Raw genomic sequence first — 13,174 nt, 5'->3', positions numbered from 1 at the left:
TTTTTGAGAGGTGTGCACCTGGGAGCTGGGCTGAGACCATTTAGTGATAACTTAGGCAGCAAATATCTGACTGTTTACTGTCTCCAGGGTAGCCAGCTCTTCCAATTTTAGTAGGTGTTTCACGGTATTTGGTGTGGGAGGCGTGGATCTGCGCTCGTGTCTCACTCCCCGCCAGTACCCGGGCTGGGGAAGCTAACGAGCCAACCAGTGGACCAAATTCAGTGATGAATCCTGATCGCATGCCACCTGAGGCACATTGCACAAAGGCTGAGATATTTGATGTATTTCTTCATGTTCCAGTTCCTGGAAGTTTGTGATTACATGAGAATCTGTTTTCATCTTTAAAAAATCCAGCCTTCTTGATTGCAAAGAAAAGCTTGAAAATGTGACCGGAGCGTACCCTACAGACTCAGAAACCAGAAGACAAAGAGTACCTGTGACTTTTGGAACGCTTGGGGTTAACGTTGCTGTCTCTCTGATCCAGAATGCTCACCAGTGAAGACCACCATCTTTCTCTGGCCCAAAATCTCCAGGACTCTCCCACTCATACCTCCTAACCAATGGACCAGGGGTGGCCAACCTGCGCCTGAGAAGGAGCCAGAATTTACCTATGTACATTGCCAAAGAGCCCCAGTAATACCTCAGCAGCCCCCCATCAGCTCCCTCCCCACCCCCCGCCTGCCAGCAGCCCTGCTGATCAGCACCTCCCTCTCCTTTCCTATGCCTCCTGCGGCATGCAAGCTCGAGGGGGAGGAGCGAGGGCATGGCAGGCTCAGGGAAGGGGGCAGGAAGGAGTGGAGGCCTTGGGGGAAGGGGTGAAGTAGGGGCAGGGCCTGTGGCAGAGTCAGGAGTTGCAGTGAGCATGCGCGCACTTTTACCACACACCCCCCCCGGCACATTAGAGAGTTGGTGCCTATGCAAGGAGACACATATCAACTTCTGAAGAGCTGCATGCAGCTTTGGAGCCAGAGGTTGGCCACCCCTGCAATAGACTGTTGGTTTCAATATGTGTTTGTTTCTCTCTCTTTCTTTCTTCTCCCCAACCCACTCTATTGCCTGCCGTAGAGCCCATGGGGATGGGTATTCTGGTGCAGGGCAGCATTTTTATCCCAGCAGTACGACTTTCCACACCACCTTGAACTTCACTGGTAGAGAGCAGCAGCACTGTTGGGCAGGGTGGGAGAAACTCAAGAGCTGACGCTGACCCCTTTATTTATGGTCCTGCCAAGTCTCCTGTTTCAAATAGGAGTGTCTTGCATTAGGGGGTGTACCCACATCCCTACCACACTCCCTTTAACTCCTGCCGTCCAGCTAGCATTCTGTATCCTGGCATTTATAATCTCATCACGGGTGGTAGCGGTGGCTGCTGCTTCTCACTGGTTCTCTGAGATTCGCCCAAGTCCTTCAGTCGGTAGCTTCCCTTGCAGCAGGGTCCTTTGTGGATTGTGGAGGGAACAGTTCCCTGACAGCAGAGAGTATGTAGAAGATCTTTAACAGAACTAGTTCTGCAACAATGCCAGCAGCTCTGCCTTTGACACAAGGCCAGGGTGGGCCGCAGAGCGCTCCTTGCTGTGACTGATCCCTGGCCATGTCTTTTAGGCAGGAGTAGGGAAAGGAGTCTTGGGGGCCCTGAGGGAGAAGTGTGGAGAGAAGATGGACAGGAATCACAGGACTGGAACTGAAAGGGGTGTGAAGGTGGGAAATGGGACAAGAAAAAGGAAAGCTCCCAGCCCTGCCATCTGTACCTAGTTGGTATCCTCAGAGAAACTTTCTCAGCTCTGATCTCTTGGCATAGACCCCATGCTAGGGCCCTGGGAGGGTTTATAAGCATGTTATGTGCCGGCTGTCTGGGTTGCAATTGTCAGCATGATCCCTCATCAAGGGCTGCTGGATAATCCAGGACTCAAAGGGAGCCCATGTGGGTCCCAGCAGAGCTGGCCGCAGTCCACTAATGAATGAGTGCCATTGCTCTGGGTGGGTTGGCTTCTGCGTCTGTCCTGAGGGCTTGTGTGAATGAGATGCCTTCAGATGGGCATTTCTCCTCCTGTTCTTATCAACAGCTGTAGTTCAAATGGGCCTTTGTGGCCAGCTGACTGACTGCATAGGGTGGCTGCAAACGGAGCTTGGGCAGATTTTCAGCTTCATCTTTAAGGCAGCTTTTTGTGGGGGCCCTAAGGTATCTGTGTCTTGCAATGAGGTTGTGTTGCAGAGGCCTTGGGTATGTGCAGAGAAGTGAGAAGCCTTTTTCCCCTCTACTTGCTTCCAGTGGCATTTCTACTGCCCAAGAGAACTGAAGTAGTTACTTACTGCTTCAGCTTGCCCCAGCACGGGGTGGCCAGGCAGCTTTCGTTCACAGTGAGTGCAGGGTATGTAAACGCAGAGGTGGGTAGATCAGTTAATCTCAGACCCTCCTGCGTCCCCTTTCCATTGGCTCTTCCTTGGAGCTGTTTTTCTGAATCTTCCATCCCCAAGTCTGTTGCTGTCACTCAGCCATTGGATTGATTTATTTTAATTGCAGCTTTCCGTATTTGTTTATAAAGTAGCCATCTGAGGTGGGCAATCAAAGGGGAGAAGGAAGATTGGCATTTATCAGCAGACCAAGCCTCTACCCCTTTCTTTGAGTTGAGTATCTAGCCCAACCATCTTGCCCACCTCCCAGAAGAAGGGCAGGGTCAGATAGGTACTTCACGTTGTTTTATAGTCCCAATGGCCATTGAATGTTTCTTGAACTTAATCATTCAAGCGCCTGTCCTGCATGCCTGTCTAGCTGTAGCTGCACAGATACGGTGGTGAGGAGAGAGATCGAAGCACCCAGGTAATATTTATAGGAGGAGCCAGGCATCTGTGTAACGCAAAGCAGATTTGAGTACCCACTAAGCACCAGGACAGAAGTCCTATTGATAAAATACCGAAAAGGGCAGAGATTGGAGGCAAAGAGCAGATTCCACACAGCAGGAGGATGGGAAGTTTCTCATAGCTGCTGGAGCTCCTGTGGGGTTTTTTCTGATTTCTAAGCCCGTGATGTGCTTGCATGCCCTGCTGCTGCAGCCGTATTGGACAAGCGTCAAAGGAGAACTCCACCCCTCTGCCTCCCTGGGTACAGATGGCCGGTGTTTGAGTCTTATTTTGTCCCACAGGGTCAACATGTAGCAGCTACTCACCTGTCACACAAGTGTTTACTGCAGTACGCCATGGACAGCCCTTTCCAACACGCTGTCCATTGGCGACACGGCCATTGCGTGGCATAACTAGAAACTGCTATTCTTGATTTGGGTAGCAGCTGTCCCTGTCACTCGAGACAGCTGTTGTACACAGTCACTGATTGGCTGTTGGCTTGAACAGCTGTCCCTTCGCTCCCAGACCTGGTTGGCTGGTTTTAATAAACCCAAACAGATTAACTCTGTTCTTTGAGCTACGATGAAACTTGTTTCTTGGCTCGGTTCCTGGTGGAAGACCAAATCAGAGAATTTTACTTGAGAGATCCGAGAGGTCCAAATGCGGAGACTTTAAGCAAAGTCTTTGTTGTGGTCTCCTCCAGTCAGGCTGCATCATGAAGGAGGCTAAACTTGCTGAGATTCCTATTTTATCAGGATTGTTTTAAAAAAGGGGGACTGATGGGCTCAGGGGATTGGGCTGATGGTTCAAACCCAGGCACAGAAAAATGGGGATTGGAAGTTGTTTCCGTCTGAAAATTAGTGGCTTGTGTGACATGAGTTTGGGTCTCAGTCTAGTTCCCAGTGGGCAGGAATCCATATTTCAAAAATCTCACTACTTCATTTTTATTGGCAGAGAGAGATCACAAGTTGAATAGGGCATGAGAATTAACTCCCCTGTTGCCTCTAAAGGAGATGTTGACAAAGGAGCGTTGTGGGGGAAGGCCCCCCCGCCCAGTGCTTTAGATCTGCCTTGTGGGTGGATGATTTTAGTCTCCAGGGCTGCCAATCTAGCACCTTGCCTGACAGTCTAATTAGTTGTTCCCTGTTTATGACAATGAATTCCTTGCTGCAGCTCTCTGCTTGCACAGTGACAGTAGACCAGTCAGTTTCATTCTGTTAAGTCTCTCTGATTTTCATGCACTAGCCCAGTGTAGTGGGTTTGGATTGTAACTACAGAGGTCTGATAAATAGCTGGCTTTTGAGCAAAACTTGCCTTCTCTGGCTGTTGTTTTAAGATTATGGGAACACTGTGTAGGAATTAGAAATGACCTATTAATCCTTCAGTCCTCCTTGCCAATTCATTTGTCTAGTGCTGTGTAAAAAGCTTCAGTTTACAATGGCTGAACTTGGGGCCAAATCTGATCTACCCATGTCCCTTTAATGTGAGGTGCGATGAGCCATTTGGGCACACAGCGATTATCAGCTAGTCTCTCATATTTCTGATGTCCCCACACATGGCCTGATAGAATGTGATGGTCACGGCAGCTTTCAATACCACCAAGGCTTCCCTTTCCCATGGCAACTGGAGCACAAACTTGAAGGTGTGCCAGGACCCTGTAGCCTAGGCAGGTACTGTTGTGCACCCTCCAGTTGCATTGATGCTAGCCACACCGGGGATGGCACATGAGGCAGTTCTGGGGGTGCAGAAATAGCAGAGCAGGATTCCAGGCAAAGCCATCATTGTTGGTACTTTCCTTGTGCAAGCCCCAGGGAGACTAGCCAGGAGGTGCTGGAATTGCCTGTACTCATCTCTCCAGTCTTCTGCCCCATCCTAAGAAGGATCATTCAAATCCTGATGTTACTGTGAGGCTGCATGGGGTGCGGAAAGTTGGTTACTATTCTCAGACTTGTATGTAAAACACACCTGTATTTTCCGATTTGAGCAAACAGGCTGCTGCCCTGTTTCCTTCTAGCTCACTGGCCCAGCTCAGTTTGACACCCTTCTGTTTCTGTTTCTAACAGGAAGAAGCCCACACACATGTCTGTGAACTGCTGGTTCTGTAACCAGGACACGGTGGTGCCCTATGGGAATCGCAACTGCTGGGACTGTCCCTACTGTGAACAATACAATGGCTTCCAAGAGGTACCGCAGGGGCTACCTGGCTAGAAGGCTGCTGGGAGGGGCTGTGCCCTGTGGGAGCAGCAGTTGCAGGGAAATCCCTACTCAATCCCACATGACAGAGCATGCTCTGTGCAGATGAAATCTGCAGAGAATTTAGCTGCTATACACTAACAAGTCTCTACTGAGCATGTGTAAACTGAGATTTATCATTTGGTCAAGTTTGAGTGAATTTCACAAACAGCGAAAGGGAGACCCTGTCAGATTTCAAGTCCTTGCTCCAGAGCATCGAGGCACTAGATTTTTCTCAACAAAACAGATGTGGGAATTTTTTGACATGGATAAAATGATGTATTTTTCCCCCAACCTTGTTTTCCAAAATGGCTGAACCATTCTAGCTTTAAAAAAAAAAAAAAAAAAAAGTAAATTCAGCCGGGGCTGGTAGGCACCGCATGGGAAACTTCAGCCCGAACGGTGAGCCTTTGCAGGAGGGTCTGTCCGCCCAGCAGCGGGGAGGTGCAAGTCCCAGACGCATACACGCTAGCGCACACAAAATAGCAGCATGGCTGCTACTGCTCAGGTATGTACCCAGGGCAAAGGTGGGCAAACTACAGCCCGAGGGCCACATCCGGCACACGGGACCGTCCTACCTGGCCCTTGAGCTCCTGGCCGGGGAGGGTAGCCCCCGCCCCTGCTGTCCCCACTCCCCCACGGCTATGTCGCCGCGCAGGCGGTGCGGCTGGCTCAGGCCGGCATGGCTGCCAGTCCTGCCGCTCTAAGCAGCATGGTAAGGGGGTGGGGAGTGGGGGGGTTGGATACGGGCCAGAGGGTCCCGGGGGGCAGTCAGGGAGCAAGGGGCTGTTGGATGGGGCAGAGGTTTGGGTGGGGGGCGGTCAGGGGATGGGGAACAGGGAGAGGTTGGATAGGCATGGGAGTCCTGGGGGGCCGGGGTGGGGGTGTGGATAGGGGTCAGGGAACAGGGGTGGTTGGATGGGGGAGCAGTTACAGGGTGGGGGTGTGGATAGGGGGTCGGGTCAGTTAGGGGACAGGGAGCGGGGGAGGGGTTGGAATGGGTGGGGGGTCCTGGCAGGTGGCGGTCAGGGGACAAGGGGTTGGGCAGGGGGGTTGGAGGGAGCAGGGGTTCTGAGGGAGGCAGTCAGGGGGCAGCAAGTGGGAGGGGGCAGGGACCAGGCTGTTTGGGGAGGAACAGCCTTCCCTACCTGGCCCTCCATACAGTTTCGCAACCCCGATGTGGCCCTTGGGCCAAAAAGTTTGCTCACCCCTGACCCAGAGGTTGGGTAGGATTGAACTTGACCGGCTAGCCCAAGCGACCGCCTGTGTTGCTATGGCCATGATGGTGTTTTAGGAGCTCGCGCATATGCCTACCGATGCTGGGACTTAACCTCCCTGCTGCTGGGTAGACATACCCGGCGTAATAAGCATCAGAAAATGGCTTCATCGTAGCCTTAACTGCAGGGCTTTCTAGCCAAGATTCCCAAAGTCTCTCTCTTTACAGAGAGAGATTAAACCCCACCCTCCACTCCGTCAGAAGGGTTGTGCCCAGTTTTCAGGTGGGGAAATTGAGGCACAAAGGGTTTGCTCAAGGTCACAGGGTGGGTCTTTGACAAAGCCAGGAATAGAATCCCAGTCTCCTGATCTCCAGTCCTTTGCTTCTAACCACACAACCATCTTTCCCCTGGCTTTATGTCCCCAGCCAGGATTTCCTTAAAGTCTGACCTCGAGGCACTTTGACTCCCTTCCTGCCCTTCCATGTATTCCCTTCCCTTAAAGCCATTCCCCTATAATTAGCTCATCAAACGTATGGCAAAAGAAGCCAACTCTGCTGCATCTTCTCCTCCTTCCAAACCTCTCCCACTTCTGGGGTGTGCACACTTTGTTATATGTTGACTGGCCCTAAAATCTTGGTAGAAACTCTGTCCAGATGTTAGTCTGTGGCCTGCACATCTGCATGCACAGGGTTATAGCCCGATGCTGTTCTCTGCCGTGGGAGACTCATCTTCTGTGTTGAACCTCGTTGTTTGCCAGCTGTTAGTTGGTGGATGCTGGGCTGCTGAAGACTGAAGGGTCCAGAGGTGCTGGCTAATATGTTTGTCACAGGATATGCAGTGGCATTTGATGGGCATGGGTGCTTGGTAACCTTTAGCTGCTTAAGGACATTTTTGATAGGGCCCGTCTGTCCCCTGCTGTGGCTCCTGGGCAGTTTAGTGAAATGCAGGGTACAGTGCTGATTTTGCACCCCTTAGTGGTGTGTGCACTAGACAATCCATGGCCCAGGAGTATGCACGAATCTCTGCAGCGCGGCCTGTAAAACAGCTGGGAGTGGCGTACAGAATGGGGGGAAGAGCAATGGATCTTATTCTGGTTTTATTTCTTCCTCATCGTATGAGGCAGGGCACTGACAGTGGAACCCTTGCAGAGGGTGGACTCAAGAGCTCATGCTTTTCTTTGCTGCTTGGCAGAATGGAGACTACAACAAACCCATTCCTGCCCAGTACATGGAGCACCTAAACCACGTCGTGTCAGGCGCCACCACCTTTTGCGACCCCACCAAGCCACAGCAGTGGGTGAGCAGCCAGATCTTGCTGTGCAAGAAATGCAACAATCACCAGACCATGAAGATCAAGCAGCTGGCGTCCTTCGCACCCAGGGAAGAGGTAGGTGCTGGCTTGGACAGACTCTCTCTCTCTATCCTGTTTGGGTAAAGATAACATCCAGGTGTCCCCAGATCTATCCATGAAGGCATCTTATGTTCCCACTGTACGTTGCTGGAGGAACAACAGCCTTTAATCCTGATCTACCATTTTGATAAGCTCTGGGCAATTGTAAGATGACTGAACTACCAAGACCCTTTCTGTCTGCCCACCCAGCCCCCTCCTATGTCTCCAGAGAGTGGTGTGTGCCTCGGAGCTGGAGGGCAAATCTGTTGATTTGATCCCTGAGCAGGGCATTCAGCAATGCGAGCAGCCTCCAAGTTGTTCTCCTGCTGTCCCTGCCCTGGATTTTTCCATGGATTGCATCCTCCAGACAGCAGGGCTGTTTCTTGTCTTCTCCCTGCCATGCAGGTAGCTCATCCTCTGCTCATTCTAACTGTGAGCGCAGCCCATGTGTCTGTGTGTGAAGTGCCTGCCCCAGTTATCTGGGAGGCCATGGCAACTGCATGATGATGCAGATAGGGAATTACTGTCCCACCTACACAAAGAGCTTTTTGTCCAGGGCCTTAAGAAAACTGAGTCCTCTGAGCTGATGGCAGAATCCTGGATGAACACTGAGCAAGGAGCCCCTGAGTGCAGCCCTCACAGTCTGTCTTGGGGAGGAATTTCCCCGATGTTAAACTCAGCCCCACTTTATATCTTCACTTCCCTTATTATTCAGAGTCCAGACTGTTGGGTCCCCTCTGCAAATACAGCGTGGTTCCCTGTTGTCCATTTTGCAGACTATGGTCCTGTTCGGTTTGAAATGAGGCAAGCCAGGATACTTCTATCACTTCCCTATGGAAACTGAGCCACAGCCTGGAACAGTGGTTCTAATCCTTTCCCGGACCAGAACCCCACTGACCCAATTAGCAGTATGGAAAGAGCAGTGTGTTTGCAACGCCTAGGCCTAATAGATTTCATTGTTTACATGGGGGGGAGGGTGTTCTTTATTTTCCCCCCCCAATCTTCAGCCAGAGTCTCTGAATTTTAGCTCATTACCTCTAGTTTTTACCCATCCATTCATTAGGCCAGTTCCTTTCCCTTTTCGGCACATGTTACTAGGCTGGTTATGTCTCTCCCCTCACCCTTAGCCAAATGGGGGGTTTGTATTCTTCTTTTTAATCTTTCCTTGAGTGAATCCTGCCAGCCTCCCAATTATTTCTGCAGCTCTTTGAACTCCCTCCCTTTAATACTTTGCATGAGTAGCCTTTTGTGTGAGGCTTTACAAATGACACCAGGCCCCAGGAGGCTGGTAATGGGGGGAGAGGGGTTCTTCGCTCAGCTGGAGGGTAGAATGCTGTATTCAGTGCTGCCCAGGGACTTTGTGCAAACAGTTCAGGAGGGGGAGTGAAGAAGACTCTCCATTCTGATTGGCATTGGCGAGGGGGTTTATAGATGGGAAGAATTGAATTAGCGGAGTTAGAATGTGGCCAGGAAACTGGAACCGCCTCTCCCTAACCTTGCAAAGGTTGCTGTGGGATCGCTAGCGTAGTTAGGACTTCTAAGGTTTTGTCCAGCCTGCCAAACAACACCATGTCAGTCACGGAAGGAAGAGCGCCACCTACTGAGCAGCTAGCATAACTTCTTGCCACTAGGCTGGGTTTCCGTGGGAGGTTTCCCATCTCCATACTGGTCGGACCTCGCCCTGCTTAAATTTGTGGGATGCGATGGGCAGAATAACATAGTGGTAGTTCTCAAGCGCCCTGCCCTTTTCTACAGGGCCTCAGCTGAGCTGCTCTGATCCAGCTACTGAGGTTAAAAAGAATAACGCAGTCCAGTTGACATTTCTCCTGGGAGTAGTAGGTTCATCTTCATGCTTGCGTAGGACAATGAGGCTGCCACTCGTGCAGCTCTAGGAAGCTCTCCTGCTGATTGACGTCAGTGCTGTCCACCCAGTGGAGCGCGGGATGGTAGTCCGCTCTGGTGTGGGCTTCTCTCCCCCAGCTTCTTATTTTAACTGTGTTCCTGCAAAGTATCTAGGGCAGTAGGTCTCATCCTCTGCCATGCAATGAGCCCCCTTATTACAGCAGAAAAATTCTGGGCCCCCTGGGTTGCAACCCCAGGACCTAGTGGGTTAGTTTTACTCTGTAGACTTTTTCTTATCCAATCTATTCCATGTAATTGGAGCCTGCTTAATCAGGATGTCTCCTGGGGAGCAGATTTGAACCCATGGATTGTGATTAATGAGGATGCCTTCTGGCAGTTTCATGGTGTTTGAGTTTCTCTTGTGTCTCTGTCTCATGCTGATTCTGTCCACTTGCTCCTGAAACAGCAGTTTTCGCTTCCTCTGTGGTTGATTCACCTCTGCCTGACCGTTTGCTGGTTCCACACTGGCTAGACATGTGGGGTCAGCATATAAACTGCTGGCTCAGTCTTTACTCCCTGCAAAGAGCGGCTGTGCAGTAATGTGATGAGCCTGCTGCCGCTGAGCAGCTCCTCAGAGTGTCTCTTGGTGGCAGCCCAAAGCATCTCAGTCCAGAAGGTTGTGACCCTCAGTGATAATACATGGCAGTTCCATTGTGTTTTTCATCCGGCCATTACAAATTGCTTTGCAAAGGCCATGGAGGTATCGTTACTGCCTGTCTTTTAGACAGAGAGGTGAAATGACTTGCTTGAGGCCAGGTAGCATGTTAGTGGCAGAGGCAGAGAGAATGTGGGTTTCTTCGCTCCCTGTCTGGGTCTCAGCGCTTCTGGACGGTGCTGCCTTCTGTAGAGATGCCTGGTCACTTGGCCCTCCCAAGATCTTTGTCAATGTAGTAACATTGTGAGCTGCAGAGTTCTCTTGTGCCCACTAGCCTGATGCCCAAATCCTCAAGACCTCCCACAGTTCATGCTTGTGCAATGACTCTCTTCCAGAACACTGTTCCTTTCCAGCTTAGAGAAGAGAGGCAGGGTCCAAAGGTGGCTGCCAAATTCCCAGCCCCATCCCTTAGGTTCCCACGCTTGCAGAGCACTCTTATCCTATGTAATTCTAGCTGGGTGCCAGCAGAGGGAGCCCTTGGCACGGCGATAGCCAGGGAGATGGGCCTTTCCTCCCTTACCCCCTGGATAAAGCCGCCTTTGTCCGGCACAGTAATAAGCACCTGCTCTGACCTGACGGAGCAGTAAACTGCAGCAGCTGGCAACCTCGCTGCTGTGTGAACAAGGAGCATTAAACCTTCCACGCAGCCTCATCTTGGCCATGGGCCATTTGCAGTGAAGTCTGCAGGGCCCTCGGTGCACCTGGGTTTCTAGTGCTCGGGCAGCTGTGCCTGGGGACGAAGCCATCCAATAGGGGTAGGGAGGGAATCCGGAATGTTTCCCGTTGTTGCTGAAGACGTTAATGAGGCAGAAGTTTTGGGAGCATCTTTGGAGCTGTGACTCGCTTGTGAACGTGGTAAAGTGCAAACAGGATACAAAGTCATAATAGCATTGTCACCTCCGGTGTGGCCCTTCACATGCACCCCACACACACGCACACTCCATTGCTGTGGGTCGCTGTTAAGAGGAGTAGCCAGCTCAAAGACCTACTCTCCTATACAGCTTGTGGCTTCCTTCCCAGTGTCTTGCAACTGTTGGGACAAAGGTGCCCATCTCCCCTGGGCAAATCCCAGGGCCATCGAGAACCTTGTTTGACGTCAAGCAAATCACTTTGCCTTTCATAGAATCATTAGAATATCAGGGTTGGAAGGGACCACAGGAGTTCATCTAGTGCAACCCCCTGCTCAAAGCAGGACCAATCCCCAACTAAATCATCCCAGCCAGGGCTTTGTCAAGCCTGACCTTAAAAACTTCAAAGGAAGGAGATTCTATCACCTCCCTAGGTAACGCATTCCAGTGCTTCACCACCATCCTAGTGAAAAAGTTTTTCCTAATATCAAACCTAAACCTCCCCCACTGCAACTTGAGACCATTACTCCTCGTTCTGTCATCTGCTACCACAGAGAACAGTCTAGATCCATCCTCTTTGGAACCCCCTTTCAAGTAGTTGAAAGCAGCTATCAAATCCCCCCTCATTCTTCTCTTCCGCAGACTAAACAATCCCAGCTCCCTCAGCCTCTCCTCATAAGTCATGTGTTCCAGTCCCCTAATCATTTTTGTTGCCCTCCGCTGGACGTTTTCCAATTTTTCCACATCCTTCTTGTAGTGTGGGGCCCAAAACTGGACACAGTATTCCAGATGAGGCCTCACCAATGTCAAATAGAGGGGAACGATCACGTCCCTCGATCTGCTGACAATTCCCCTACTTATACATCCCAAAATGCCATTGGCCTTCTTGGCAACAAGGGTACACTGTTGACTCATATCCAGCTTCTCATCCACTGTAACCCATAGGTCCTTTTCTGTAGAACTGCTGCCTAGCCGTTCGGTCTCTAGTCTGTAGCGGTGCATGGGGTTCTTCTGTCCTAAGTTCAGGACTCTGCACTTATCCTTGTTTTGGTTGATTTCTTTTGGCCCAATCATCTAATTTGTCTAGGTCCCTTTGTATCCTATCCCTACCCTCCAGCGTATCTATCACTCCTCCCAGTTTAGTGTCATCTGCAAACTTGCTGAGGGTGCAGTCCATGCCATCCTCCAGATCATTAACGAAGATATTGAACAAAATCGGCCCCAGGACCGACCCTTGGGGCACTCCGCTTGATACCGGCTGCCAACTAGACATGGAGCCATTGATCACTACCCATTGAGCCCGATGATCTAGCCAGCTTTCTGTCTACCTTATACTTCATTCATCTAGCCCATACTTCTTTAACTTGCTGGCAAGAATACTGTGGGAGACCGTATCAAAAACTTTGCTAAAATCAAGGAATAACATGTCCACTGCTTTCCCCTCATGCACAGAGCAAGTTATCTCATCATTGAAGGCAATTAGATTAGTCAGGAATGACTTGCCCTTGGTGAACCCATGCTGACTGTTCCTGATCACTTTTACTCTCCTTTAAGTGCTTCAGAATTGATTCCTTGAGGACCTGCTCCATGATTTTTCCAGGGCCTTTGGTGAGGCTGACTGGCCTGTAGTTCCCAGGATCATCCTCCTTCCCTTTTGTAAAGATGGGCACTACATTAGCCTTTTTCCAGTTGTCCGGGACCTCCCCCAATCGCCATGAGTTTTCAAAGATAACGGCCAATGGCTCTGCAATCACATCCACCAACTCCTTTAGCACTCTCAAATGCAGCTCTTTGACCCCGTTCCTCCCCCCAGCCGTCCCAAAAAAGACCTGCACAGAGAGGTGACCCTCGTGCCTGGATTTTTCCTCCCAGTAGAGTCAGTGCTCAGCAGCCTCCACGCAAAGTTGCACGCTCCCATCCTCGAGATCTCTCTGCAGGTCCATGCTGGGAGTGAGGACAGATGAGGGGTTGAGGAGAGGAAGGGACAGGCTGGGGTGGGCATGTTGTCCTGCCGGAGTTCAATCAGAACAACCTGGGTCTGTTCTGTTTTCCGAGGCACTGTTGCTCCTGGGGTCCTATGGGTAGTGATGCCCATG

At 50.9% G+C, this 13,174-nt stretch overlaps 1 protein-coding gene across 6 annotated transcripts in view; it reads left to right on the top strand.

Annotated features, from left to right (window-relative positions):
* TMEM201 (transmembrane protein 201) overlaps positions 1-13,174 on the top strand; it is a 52,669-nt gene that overhangs the window by 6,488 nt on the left and 33,007 nt on the right. For 5 of the 6 annotated variants that reach the window (XR_012155561.1, XM_073316750.1, XM_073316751.1 and 2 more), the window contains exons 2-3: positions 4,899-5,019; positions 7,476-7,670. Coding sequence is in view for 5 of the 6 variants with exons in the window: in XM_073316750.1 (XP_073172851.1) it covers positions 4,899-5,019; positions 7,476-7,670 (316 nt within the window). In the remaining variant the exon portion in view is untranslated. Of the gene's footprint in view, positions 1-4,898; positions 5,020-7,407; positions 7,671-13,174 lie in introns of those variants that run through there. The other variant, XM_073316752.1, reaches the window with a different exon arrangement.

Source organism: Lepidochelys kempii, chromosome 18 (genome assembly GCF_965140265.1).
Source record: "Lepidochelys kempii isolate rLepKem1 chromosome 18, rLepKem1.hap2, whole genome shotgun sequence".
Classification (NCBI taxonomy): domain Eukaryota; kingdom Metazoa; phylum Chordata; order Testudines; family Cheloniidae; genus Lepidochelys; species Lepidochelys kempii.
This window is presented reverse-complemented; position numbering and strand designations above follow the sequence as displayed.